The 13322-nt window shown below is 39.7% G+C and overlaps 1 protein-coding gene across 1 annotated transcript; it reads left to right on the top strand.

The window, feature by feature from the left end:
- The first annotated feature begins 3480 nt into the window (after window positions 1–3480).
- Window positions 3481–3953, top strand: LOC145063365 (uncharacterized). The gene is made up of 2 exons (XM_079010969.1): window positions 3481–3547; window positions 3631–3953. The coding sequence occupies exons 1-2, from the start codon at window positions 3481–3483 to the stop codon at window positions 3951–3953; spliced, it is 390 nt and encodes a 129-aa protein (XP_078867095.1).
- The last annotated feature ends 9369 nt before the right edge of the window (window positions 3954–13322 follow it).

The raw sequence follows: 13322 nt of genomic DNA, 5'->3' as shown, positions 1-13322 counted from the left end.
ACTTGATTCATAACCTTGTTCTAGTTTTATGATTTCATCTTCACCTCTTCTCCTTCTTATTTTATTTGTAATTGTATGTTATACATCATCTCAAGATCCTATCTTCACCCCATATATGGTGGATGATGGATCTAGGGGATTACATGTGGCAAAAGATCATGGAAACCCTAAAAGGGAGAATGATGATTTTATGTGCTTATGTTTATTTTCATGTTGATTATTATTACATCCTTGTGGCTAAATGAAATCCTAATGATCCCTAACCCTTTTTAGTACCACCATTATCATGGGGACTGAATTGGGATGATGAACACATCTTAAAATGTGTTTCAAAAGGAGAAGGATGGATAAGCCAAAAAGGAATCACGGGTGGCTACAATTCTGTTTTCCATCAGGTTTGTAGTCATTTTGTAAAAATCATATCTGGAGATCTAGAACTCAAACGGACCCCAAAACAATTCCAAAAGTTCACTAATTGAGTTGGATAACTTTCTTAAGAAGGCCAACCTCACTGATAAGGGCTTTATCTATGTGAAATAATGGCATCTTTGCTGTTAGGTCTGATCCGGGTCTATTCTGATATGTCATTTTGTTTTCATCATTTCTAAGGCTTGGAAAAGGATCCAGAGTGATTCCAAGTTTCTATATGTTCCTTATATTATGAATTTAAGATCTGGAGAATATGGGGTGTTATTTTCAATTATAAATTGGTTAGAATGGATCCACACTCCAGGTCAGTGGGCAGTCACCAGCTTTTGCTAGTGCTGTGATTGTCCGCAATGTGAATTTTATATCTGGAGTTTGAGAGATGCTTTTCATTCAATTCCAACTCTGAGACTTTCACTTTTATGTCCTTTACTTATATTAATTTTCTTTTGGATGAATTCTACTCACAAGTTGGGTAGAAGTGGCCAACATCACTTGATTGTATTGTTGGAGACAGAAGTGATACACCATTTTGTAAAATTCATATTTAATTCATCTTTTGGAGTTAGACTGAGTTCTTTATAGGTGTGGAATCTAGAGAAATCATAGTTTCCTATAAAATTTAGTTAAAGTTATGTTTCTGTTTTAGATTTTGGAGTAAATCCGTTTTGAACAGCAGGTCTGTTTCAGAGACCTTGCTGTGATCATTCTTTTCTCAAGTCATAACTTCATTACTTCTCCATTCTAACCTTTAGTCCTTCTTAGGTGAGGTTTTGAAGTTTGCTCAAGCTTGGTAGCATTATTTAATTGTTATCCATCCTTAATACTCACTCAAGGTGAGTTCTCTCACACCGTTGTATTGATGATTGTGTTTTCTAGTTAGCTCGTGTGTGATTATTTGAATTTATTACAAAAGCAGGCTATATAAGTATTGTTTTAATTCGTACATGTGCACTGTATGTAACTAATTATGGATATGGGGACACCACCAAAGGATACGGATTTACCGGTGCGGTGGGTAGGTAAGATCACCAACGTAATACTCTTCGTGAGGTGCGGTGATTAGGGCCAAATGATACGGGATCTTACCGGTGCGGTTCAAACCTACAAGTCCTTCTCGTAATATAGACATTGATTCGTTCTTTGCCTTTATCATTATAATTGGAAAATGGATTAGGGCTAGTAAATATGAATGTTAGTACAATGTCTGTGTTTGAATTCACTAAGCTTCGTGCTTACGTTTTTCCCTTATAACTTTTCAGGTGTTAAGATTAAAGAGGCTAAGGCTTGACATGGAGCATCGGGACATCGCTACTAGTTATTTTGTTGGGACCTTATTATTATTATTACTTCCGCACTTATTTTATATGATTATTAAGTTGATGCATTATGTTATGACTATTTCAGTTGTTTTAATTTAATTTAAGATGCGTTTTAAAAGTTTAAAATTTTTGCAAAAAAAAAAAAAAAAAAAATTAGGTGTCACAAGTTGGTTTCAGAGCCACAGTTTGAGGGAACTAGGCATTCTTGTGGATGTTCTAGACTCAAATTTGAGGCTCTATAATAGTTTATTCTCTTTTTAAAAGATTTTTCAAACTTTCTAAAGACTAGTAGTGAAAGATGTCGCGGTGTGCCAGTCAGCCAGCCAAGTAAGCCTTATTTCTTATGTTAAATGTTTATGTTAAATTGTTGACTATGAATTGGATTCTACTAGTCTTAAAATGCTAGATTACACACTTATTTAATGTTAACATGTGAGAGAGATGTAAAATTAACGGCTAGAGCGAGCTGGAAATTTTGAAACTAGACGCGATTGCGAAATTGGAACTTGTGTGGAAGATAGTAGAAGGGCCCCTACTATTTGAAACATCGGTGCCGGTTTCGGGTCGGGGCAAGGTTGAGAAATTTTCGGCAAGCCGAGTGTTTCGTCTTCCTAGAAATATCTAGGCTGAATTATTTCTAAATATTTTCCTCCTTCTACGGATACAGATGGCTCCGCCTGCTCGCCTTAATCAGCTCCAAATGGAGCAAGTTAGGAATATTGTCGCTGAGGAATTCAATAACGCTTTCAATAAACTAATCTCGGGCGTGACCAATGACATAATCAACCAGGTCAAAGCTCTTCTGGATGATCGCCTCGCAGCTATTCCCGGGGGAGCGTTACCGGCTCCGCCCGTTCGGGATTCAGCATACTACTTCGAGAAGTTCAACAAGTGTAGCCCTCCTCTTTGGAACGGTGAATCCAACCCAGTTGCTGCTAAGCATTGGGTGTCAGATATTGAGGGCGCCTTCATGACTGTTGGGTTTCCGGACCAGTACAAAGTTGTGATTGCCATGAATCAGCTGCGAAAAAGGGGAAAGACATGGTGGAACACCATCACCGCTCTATTAAACGAGGAAGAAGTGAGGGCCATGTCTTGGGCCCAATTTGTGGAGAGGTTCGAGGCACAATATGTGCCCAAGGTGGAGCAGCAGCGGATGCAGCAAGAGTTCATGGCCTTACAGCAAACTACCGAGTCTGTTAGCAACCTGAACACCAAGTTCTTGGAGATGCTATCTTTTTGTCCCTCATTTGCTGGGAACGAGGCCTGGTTGGTCAGCCAATACACTACCATTCTACGTACCGAGATTCGGGAATTCGTTAGCATGCAGGAGTTCCCGACTTTATCCGCAATCATGGATGCAGCAAGGAGGAGGGAAATCGAGTTGCAGACCCAAACCAAGAGGAAGGCCAATGACACCTCCTCCAAGACATCCGGAGATGCCCAGAAAAAGCAAAAGCGGGGTGGTAAGTCAAGGTATGAGTACAGGCCGTCTTCAGGTCAGGGCGAGAAAAATCCGTTGATATGCTACAACTGTAAAAAGCCAGGGCATCATTGAAAGAATTGTAGGGCTCCCCCTGCGAGTGTAGTTCCTCAGATTACTTCTGCTGCTCCCGTCTGATATCACTGCAACGAGACGGAACACAAGAAGCCCGAATACCCGAAGTTGAAGGCTGGTAAAGGAAGCGGGGGTACAAATCCTGCAATTGCATCGTCTTCTAAGGGACCCACTATGGTGACACGAGGTCGTGCTCACCAGATGACTGCGGATGAGCCAGTGATTACCGCGACAGTGGCAGGTAATTTTTTTTTCTTTTCTCTCCTGCCATTATTTAATAAATGGTAGTTAGAATTGTTTACATGATCGTATGTGGTAAAACAGGCACTTATTTGCTAGATTCCAAGCCTGTTGTTGTTATGTTTGATAGCGGTGCTACCCATTCTTTTGTATCTCGCACATTTATTAATCGTCTGGGGTGTAGTATCGAAAAATTGGCTCGCCCAATGGTTGTCGAAGTTGCCGACAACCGCACTATTTATGTCACCGATGTCTATCGGGGTTGCACTCTCGAGTTTTCTGGAGTTGAATTCCCTATTGATCTTATCCCTATTGCGATGCGAGAGCTCTGCGTTATCGTAGGCATGGATTGGCTTGATGCGTTTGATGCGGAAATCCACTGTCGTAAGAAGCAAGTTCGTGTTTGAAACCCTAGAGGTGGAGAACTTATTATTCAGGGGGACATTCCCCGTCTGGCTATGGCTTCTTGCTCTTCTGCTATAGCACTAGACGATGTTCCTGTCATTTCCGACTTCAGCGATGTCTTTCCGGAGGAACTCCCTGGCTTGCCACCTGTTCGGCAAGTGGAGTTTCGCATTGATTTGGTGCCAGGTGCGACTCCGGTAGCGAAATCTCCTTACCGCTTGACACCACCTGAAATGAAAGAGCTCCAAGATCAACTGCAAGAACTAAGTGATAAAGGGTTTATACGGCCAAGCTGCTCGCCTTGGGGTGCTCCTATTCTCTTTGTGAAGAAGAAAGATGGATCCCAGCGAATGTGTATTGATTATAGGGAGCTAAACAAGCGCACGATAAAGAATAGGTACCCGTTGCCACGTATTGACGATCTTTTCGATCAGCTTCAGGGAGCATCTTGGATTTCCAAGATTGATTTACGTTCTGGTTACCATCAGATGCGTGTTCGTGAAGAAGACATTGAGAAAACAGCATTCCGTACTCGATATGGGCACTTTGAATTCGTGGTGATGCCTTTTGGGCTCACCAATGCACCCGCAACGTTCATGGATCTCATGAACCGGGTGTGTAGCCTAATGCTTGACCGTTCGGTCATAGTGTTCATAGATGATATCTTAGTCTATTCTAAGAGCAAAGAGGAGCATCAGCAACACCTTCGGGAGATTCTGGAAACTCTGGCAAGAGAAAGGCTTTATGCTAAATTCTCAAAATGTGAATTTTGGTTGGAAGAAGTTCAGTTCTTGGGGCATGTGGTAAACAAACACGGTATCAAGGTCGATCAAGCCAAGGCTGATGCGGTTAAACAATGGAAGATTCCGAAAACACCTTCTGAAATTCGTAGTTTCTTGGGTTTAGCCGGTTATTACCGGAGGTTCATTGAAAATTTCTCTAAAATCGCCTTACCACTCACCCGATTGACCAAGAAATCAATGAATTTCGTTTGGGGCCCGGAGCAGCAACTGGCGTTTGATGAGTTAAGGAAGCGATTGTGTGAAGCTCCGATTCTGGCCTTACCTGATGGGGTTGAGGATATGGTGGTTTATTGTGATGCATCGCTTCAAGGTCTTGGTGTCGTGTTAATGCAACGAGATAGGGTGATAGCCTATGCCTCCCGACAGCTGAAACCCCACGAACGAAACTACCCCACTCATGATTTGGAGCTTGGGGCTGTTGTTTTCGCTCTTAAGATTTGGAGATACTATCTTTATGGAGAGAAGTTTATCATATACACTGACTATAAGAGTCTAAAATATTTGTTCGAGCAGCGGGATTTGGATATGAGGCAGATCCGATGGTTGGATGTGGTAAAAGATTATGATTGTGAAATTCACTACCACCCCGGTAAAGCTAATGTGGTAGCTAATGCTCTCAGTCGTAAACAATCTGCCGAACCGATTAAAGCTAAGTGTCTCCGGATCACGATGGTGTCGTCTTTGTTAGATCTAATCTGGGACGCCCAAAAGACGGCAATACTGGAGGAAAACATCAGGCATGAGAAGATTGGAAAAGAGTTGCCTAAGATGGAACAAGACGGGCGGGGTTTGCTGACTCGCTACGGTAGGGTTTGGGTTCCATATACCGGGGGAAATCGGAAAACCCTAATGGATGAGTCTCATAAGTCAAAATTTTCTATCCATCCTGGTGCTACTAAAATGTATCGGGACCTTCATGAGGCTTACTGGTGGCATGGAATGAAGAATGATGTGGCTCAATTTGTGGAAGAATGTATGACCTGTCGGAAGGTCAAGGCGGAACACCAGAAACCGCATGGGAAGTTGCAACCATTGGAGATTCCTGAATGGAAATGGGAGCATCTAACCATGGACTTCATTACAAAACTTCCTAGAACTGCCCGAGGATCAGATACGATATTGGTGATTGTTGATTGTTTGACTAAGAGTGCTCACTTTCTGGCTATAAAGGAGAGCTCATCGGCGGAGAAATTAGCTGAGATCTTTGTTCGGGAGATTGTCTCATTACATGGGGTGCCCGTTTCTATCGTCTCCGATCGAGACACCCGATTTACCTCTCGGTTCTGGAGGAAGTTTCAAGAGGAATTGGGCACACGATTACATTTTAGTACCGCCTTCCATCCGCAGACAGACGGGCAGAGTGAGCGGACGACTCAGACCTTGGAGGACATGCTTAGGGCGTGTGCGATTGATTTTGGGGGTAGTTGGGATGACCATCTACATCTAGCTGAGTTTTCTTATAGCAACAGCTATCACTCAAGCATTAAAATGCCTCCGTATGAAGCCTTGTATGAGAGGAAGTGTAGGACGCCCGTTTGTTGGGGCGAGGTTGGGCAGAGGGTACTTGGGAGTACCGATATTGTGCTACAGACTACAGAGAAAATCCAAGTGATTCGGGATCATTTGGTCACAGCGAGTAGTCGTCAGAAAAGTTATGCCGACAAAAGACGCTCCAATCTTGAGTTCCAGGTGGGAGATTATGTGTTGCTTAAAGTCTCCCCCTGGAAAGGTGTGATTCGATTTCAGAAGCGGGGAAAGCTCGGACCCCGATTCATTGGACCCTACAAGGTCATAGCTCGTGTGGGGAAGGTGGCTTACCGTTTAGAGCTTCCTGACGAGCTTAGTCTAATTCATAATACGTTCCACGTGTCTCAGTTACGAAAATGTGTTGTTGATGAGACCGTTGTGATACCACTGGAGGACATGCAAATTGACGAGCGTCTCAATTATGTTGAGAAACCAATCACAATTTTAGAACGAAAGGCGAAAGCTCTCCGCAACAAGACTATAAACCTGGTTAAGGTGCAGTGGCAACATAGGAAGGGTTCGGAATGGACTTGGGAACCGGAATGCGAGATGCGGGCTCATTATCCGGATCTGTTTCTAGGTGTTGACTTCGAGGACGAAGTCCGTTCTTAGTGGGGGAGAGTTGTAACGCCCCGGGTTTTCTCGGTATGTTTGGTTATTTTAATTTAATTATCCTTGTAGCCTTGGGTTAATTTATTTAACCAATGTCTGATTTCTTATGTTATTGGACTCTTTTGATCATCTTGTAAACTCCTTTTATTGAAGTCCATGGGCTATGGGCCTATTTGCAAAGTCCATCTAGTTAATAGTACTTAATGTGTAAATTGAATCATTTGGAACACACACAAGGAAAACACTCTAAACCCTCCCTCTCTCTCAAAAATCGTCCCTCTCTCTCTCTTTGGGATCAAGAGCAGCCAAGGGGCTGTTTGGAGCTTAATTCTTGTTCATTTCCAGCCTTGATTCGTATTGGTATGAACCTCCTTATCCTTTCTTACAACTTGATTCATAACCTTGTTCTAGTTTTATGATTTCATCTTCACCTCTTCTCCTTCTTATTTTATTTGTAATTGTATGTTATACATCATCTCAAGATCCTATCTTCACCCCATATATGGTGGATGATGGATCTAGGGGATTACATGTGGCAAAAGATCATGGAAACCCTAAAAGGGAGAATGATGATTTTATGTGCTTATGTTTATTTTCATGTTGATTATTATTACATCCTTGTGGCTAAATGAAATCCTAATGATCCCTAACCCTTTTTAGTACCACCATTATCATGGGGACTGAATTGGGATGATGAACACATCTTAAAATGTGTTTCAAAAGGAGAAGGATGGATAAGCCAAAAAGGAATCACGGGTGGCTACAATTCTGTTTTCCATCAGGTTTGTAGTCATTTTGTAAAAATCATATCTGGAGATCTAGAACTCAAACGGACCCCAAAACAATTCCAAAAGTTCACTAATTGAGTTGGATAACTTTCTTAAGAAGGCCAACCTCACTGATAAGGGCTTTATCTATGTGAAATAATGGCATCTTTGCTGTTAGGTCTGATCCGGGTCTATTCTGATATGTCATTTTGTTTTCATCATTTCTAAGGCTTGGAAAAGGATCCAGAGTGATTCCAAGTTTCTATATGTTCCTTATATTATGAATTTAAGATCTGGAGAATATGGGGTGTTATTTTCAATTATAAATTGGTTATAATGGATCCACACTCCAGGTCAGTGGGCAGTCACCAGCTTTTGCTAGTGCTGTGATTGTCCGCAATGTGAATTTTATATCTGGAGTTTGAGAGATGATTTTCATTCAATTCCAACTCTGAGACTTTCACTTTTATGTCCTTTACTTATATTAATTTTCTTTTGGATGAATTCTACTCACAAGTTGGGTAGAAGTGGCCAACATCACTTGATTGTATTGTTGGAGACAGAAGTGATACACCATTTTGTAAAATTCATATTTAATTCATCTTTTGGAGTTATACTGAGTTCTTTATAGGTGTGGAATCCAGAGCAATCATAGTTTCCTATAAAATTTAGTTAAAGCTATGTTTCTGTTTTAGATTTTGGAGTAAATCCGTTTTGAACAGCAGGTCTGTTTCAGAGACCTTGCTGTGATCATTCTTTTCTCAACTCATAACTTCATTACTTCTCCATTCTAACCTTTAGTCCTTCTTAGGTGAGGTTTTGAAGTTTGCTCAAGCTTGGTAGCATTATTTAATTGTTATCCATCCTTAATACTCACTCAAGGTGAGTTCTCTCACACCGTTGTATTGATGATTGTGTTTGCTAGTTAGCTCGTGTGTGATTATTTGAATTTATTACAAAAGCAGGCTATATAAGTATTGTTTTAATTCGTACATGTGCACTGTATGTAACTAATTATGGATATGGGGACACCACCAAAGGATACGGATTTACCGGTGCGGTGGGTAGGTAAGATCACCAACGTAATACTCTTCGTGAGGTGCGGTGATTAGGGCCAAATGATACGGGATCTTACCGGTGCGGTTCAAACCTACAAGTCCTTCTCGTAATATAGACATTGATTCGTTCTTTGCCTTTATCATTATAATTGGAAAATGGATTAGGGCTAGTAAATATGAATGTTAGTACAATGTCTGTGTTTGAATTCACTAAGCTTCGTGCTTACGTTTTTCCCTTATAACTTTTCAGGTGTTAAGATTAAAGAGGCTAAGGCTTGACATGGAGCATCGGGACATCGCTACTAGTTATTTTGTTGGGACCTTATTATTATTATTACTTCCGCACTTATTTTATATGATTATTAAGTTGATGCATTATGTTATGACTATTTCAGTTGTTTTAATTTAATTTAAGATGCGTTTTAAAAGTTTAAAATTTTTGCAAAAAAAAAAAAAAAAAAAATTTGGTGTCACAGTTATGGGCCGGAAGGCAATATGTTATGGGTCGGAAGGCAATATGTTTTGGACCGGAAGGTCGTGGCCTGGAAGGGTGTATATGTGGTTGGTATTTTGGGGGTATCTCACTAAGCTTTCGGGCTTACAGTTGTAGTTTAATGTTTTTCAGGTTCTTCAGGAGACTGTGGCAAGGCAAAGGCGTGATCGTACCGTTCCTCGCGTTTATGTTTTATGAAATGGACCTGTGAATACTCTGATAAATAATGTATTGAAAACCTTTTTGTAATAATGTTATTAAAATGAATTGTTTTCAAAAGTTCAAATTATGTTAAAATTTTTGGTCGTTACAGGTCAAGTGGGGGGAGTTGTAACACCCCGAACCTTGCAGGTATATTTTGAAGACCCTTCTTCCTTTTATTAATTGTCCTTATTGGTCCTTGGAAGTGTTTGTATGGGTCACGAGAAGTACAAGGACTAAAGTTGCAACTTGGGACTGGAAGGGTTATGTTGAGCGTACATAAGGGTATGCTAAGCGTATCAGGCGCGCCCTAGTACGCCGGACGTATACTCATGTATGCTAGGCATAGTTATGTCTGAAAAAAAAACCCTAATATTCAGGATTGGGGACTATATAATCCTTATTATGGCTCATTCTTTTGCTTACCCTCAACCTCCATACCCCCCAGAAGACGTTCCAAACCCTAGAATGTGTGAGAAGTGTGTTTTAGTGTGCATTTTACCCTTGGGAAGTGAAGATATTACATCAAGGAGCTAGAGGAGGAGAGCAAAGGTATAGATCTGAAGTTGTATTGCGTGTGCCATTGAAGCTGCAGAAGGTAAAAAGCTTGGAACTTTGTGCTTTCTAGTTATAGATCTAAACATTTAGCTTTATAAATGTCTTATTGTCCCAAGAATCCCCAAAATGGTGCATGTGATGTTTTAAACGAAAAGAGTTGTCCTTTCAGACCCTAGGAGAGGTCTAAAGTGATAAAAATCAGTCCCCAACAGTTAGTTTTGTCCCATGCATGAAGTAAGAAGGTCTTAATGGGTTAAGACCATGCGTTAAGGGCTATCTAGACGTCCAAAGTGATAAATTCTGGAACTTTATGGTCCCATGGCATATTTGGTCGATGGATCTGGGGTTTGAGCTTAAGAGCTTAAGCCATTAATCCCTTATAAGAGTTTGATAAAGCCCAACGTACGCCCAACGTAAAATTTGTATGCCCAGCGTACGTGGTCAATGGTCCCGACGGCAGTCAACAAAGAATGGCGTTACCCCCCGTGTAACTAGAGAGGTACGCCCCGCGTAACCAGAGAGGTACGTCCCGCGTACACTCTCTATTGGGCTTATGACCAATGAACTTAGGGTTTATTGGGCTAAAAGGAATTAGGCCTATATTGGACTCTGCAATATGACATTTTGGGCCAGGTTATAATACTGGATCATGGGGTTAGGCCCAATAAGGAGGTTGGGCCCAATTTGGTAAATTGGGCCAATATTGGGCTTAAGTGTTTGAACCCTCAAGATAAAGACTTGATGTTTGGCCTTAGCCCAACAAAAGAGAATAGATTTCATGAATTATGGGGACACTCTGTATAGAGAGTAACGTCGTGTAATAACCTAGTAATTATTACGTATAACAGTTCGGGATTCCCAGTGAGGTAGCGGTTAGGATTTCAGCATTTCAGCACTGCTAGCAATGTGAGTTATCCTTACTATATCAATAGGGTCTAAGGCACCAAGGCCGACCCTTTAGTCGTTATATTGGTTATGTTATGCTATATGTGGATATGATAATGTTAGATCGGTATTAGGATAGATAGTATGCTATTATGATCCGTAGGAATTGGTATGTTAGTGACCTGCTAGGTCGGTGCACTAGTTATGAGAGATTGCTATGATGGATGATCAGCGAGATAGTTATGTTTGATGCTTGTGTATGTCAGTATATGCTAGTTATGCGAACATGGTTATTTGTTTGATGGTTGGGTTGAGGCGGTCCTGCTTTGTGCAGAAGGCCAATATACCCTACGAGTGGTCCGGAGAGATTGTAGGCCTGTAAGGCGGTCCAGTCATACCAAAGGCTTGGGATAGATCCAGATAGACTATAGGCCCCGCAGGGCAGTCTAGTCAGGTCGAAGGCCCAATATGCATGTTGTTGTTATCAATTGTTGATATAGTATAATCAGTGTGGTATTGGTATTTTGGGGGTAGCTCACTAAGCCCTCGGGCTTACAGTTTTCAGTTTATTGTTTCAGGTGCTTCAGGAGATCATGGAAATGCAAAGGCGTGACTGTACCGCTCCTCCTCCTTATGATCTGGTTATTGGGACACTCTGATGAATAATGATTTCAAAACATTTTATAAACAAATACTATTTGGTTTTATTTATGATTGAAAATTTTAAATTTGGCGTAAATTTTTTGGATGTTACACATGGTGTTTCTATAACATGATTATTAGATCTTAAGGGTAATCATAATAAATATCAACATTAATTTTTCAATTTAGTTAAAAATGCTAGAAGGTGCTTGTTTCTCATATGGTTATTGGATTTATAATCGTAAATTATATAAAATCTTCTTTGTGCTATTAGGAAATTTGACTTGACATGTCAAAATTTCCGAATGTATACAAAACATTGTTATTTTTTATATTAAGCTTGTGAAATAAAAAGACTCTACTCTACAACTTCATTGCATGTGTAATAGCTCAAAAAAGATGTTTGATGCGTAAAGTAAGGGTGAGCATTTGGACTTGTGGACCGGATCGGACTGGACCGTTCTTTTGGACACCCGGGCAGTTCTTGTCACTACTAGAAAAAAGGCCTTTTACGACACTCATTGCGCGTCGTAAAACGCTCAGACGACGCGCAAATGCGTGTCAAGGAAGGCCCTGTCATAACGAGAGACGACACGCTTTTACGCGTCGTCTTTAGACGACGCGCATTTATGACACGCAATGTGTATCATTAAAGCTGCTGTCAAGAAAGGCTATGTCATAAATGAGGATGACACATATTTTTGCGTATCGTAATTTAATTTAATTTAATTTTTTTTAAATTTATTTACAGGTTTACTAATTTTCAAATTAAATTTTCATTTTCATATCTCATAGTAGAAGATAAAATACCATATATAAAAAATACAATCCATTGCACAAAAGTTAATATCATACAAATAATCATTCTCAAGCTTTAAAGCATCAAATGATGAGAAATTGCATAAATCACAATTTCTTGAATGTAATTACTGATAAACATTGTGTCTACTTGACAAATTAAACCTATATCATCACATTTGGTGCAACCAGGCTTGTTTCGTGCTCTGCATCACATCTTTATACACCTGAAAGATGAAAGCAAAAAGATTAGAATTAGCCATAACAATATAACACCATTTATATGCATAAATTCAAAAATATTGTTACAGATTTTCTTCTACTTAACCAATATGATAATTAAGTTTAAAACAAAACAATGAAAATAAATTACCATTTATTTAAGTAACTTGTACTCTAACAGGAGAATGCAACTGTTGATAAAGCTAATACATAAGTAACTTGTACTTTAACATTTGACACTATAGAAGACTCAAAAAACATGAAGGGCAAAAAGGTAATCGACACATATTGGTTACCTGTTTCTGAGGTTTTGTCATTGTATCTGAGGTAAACAAATTACCCTTTATTTAATTACAGTAATAAACTAAAACTGTACAATATCACAATAAAAAAAAATAACATGATAATTAATCATAATAATTAGAAAAAAAAAGTGAAAATTATAAAACAATCTAGATATTCGTTACAGTAAATTAACAAAAATATAAATTAAAAAGAGAGATGTATCTCTATTATGGGGGAAACTGGAAAAGAAAAAGTGAACTGTTTTACGCAATCATCACTTTCCTAACTTAACCCACTAGGACATTTTGTTAACACCAATTAAAAAAGAAATTGTTAAAGCATTAAATTTTTTATAAACATCATATATCCAAACAATAGTTGCTCATGAGAAAAGCTCCTTCACAAAAGCACATGTGAAACGTTGTAGAGTTGGAATGTTTTGAGGATTTATCAGCATCTGATATGGAGATGCTCATACTCCCATTAAGATCATTACTTTTAGAGTTGGAATGTTTTGGGA

The sequence above is a fragment of the Lactuca serriola genome, chromosome 1 (assembly GCF_051521515.1).
Source record: "Lactuca serriola cultivar US96UC23 chromosome 1, Lser_US96UC23_V15, whole genome shotgun sequence".
In the NCBI taxonomy this organism is placed as follows: domain Eukaryota; kingdom Viridiplantae; phylum Streptophyta; class Magnoliopsida; order Asterales; family Asteraceae; genus Lactuca; species Lactuca serriola.
The sequence above is the reverse complement of the archived record's forward strand: the minus strand, read 5'-3'. Positions and strand labels throughout refer to the sequence as shown.

Excerpts from the sequence above, each read along its gene's own strand:
- LOC145063365 (XM_079010969.1), top strand. The coding sequence starts at position 3,481 with ATGGTGACACGAGGTCGTGCTCACCAGATGACTGCGGATGAGCCAGTG. Across the intron at positions 3,548-3,630 it reads GATTACCGCGACAGTGGCAG|GCACTTATTTGCTAGATTCC; the intron begins GTAATTTTTTTT and ends GTGGTAAAACAG.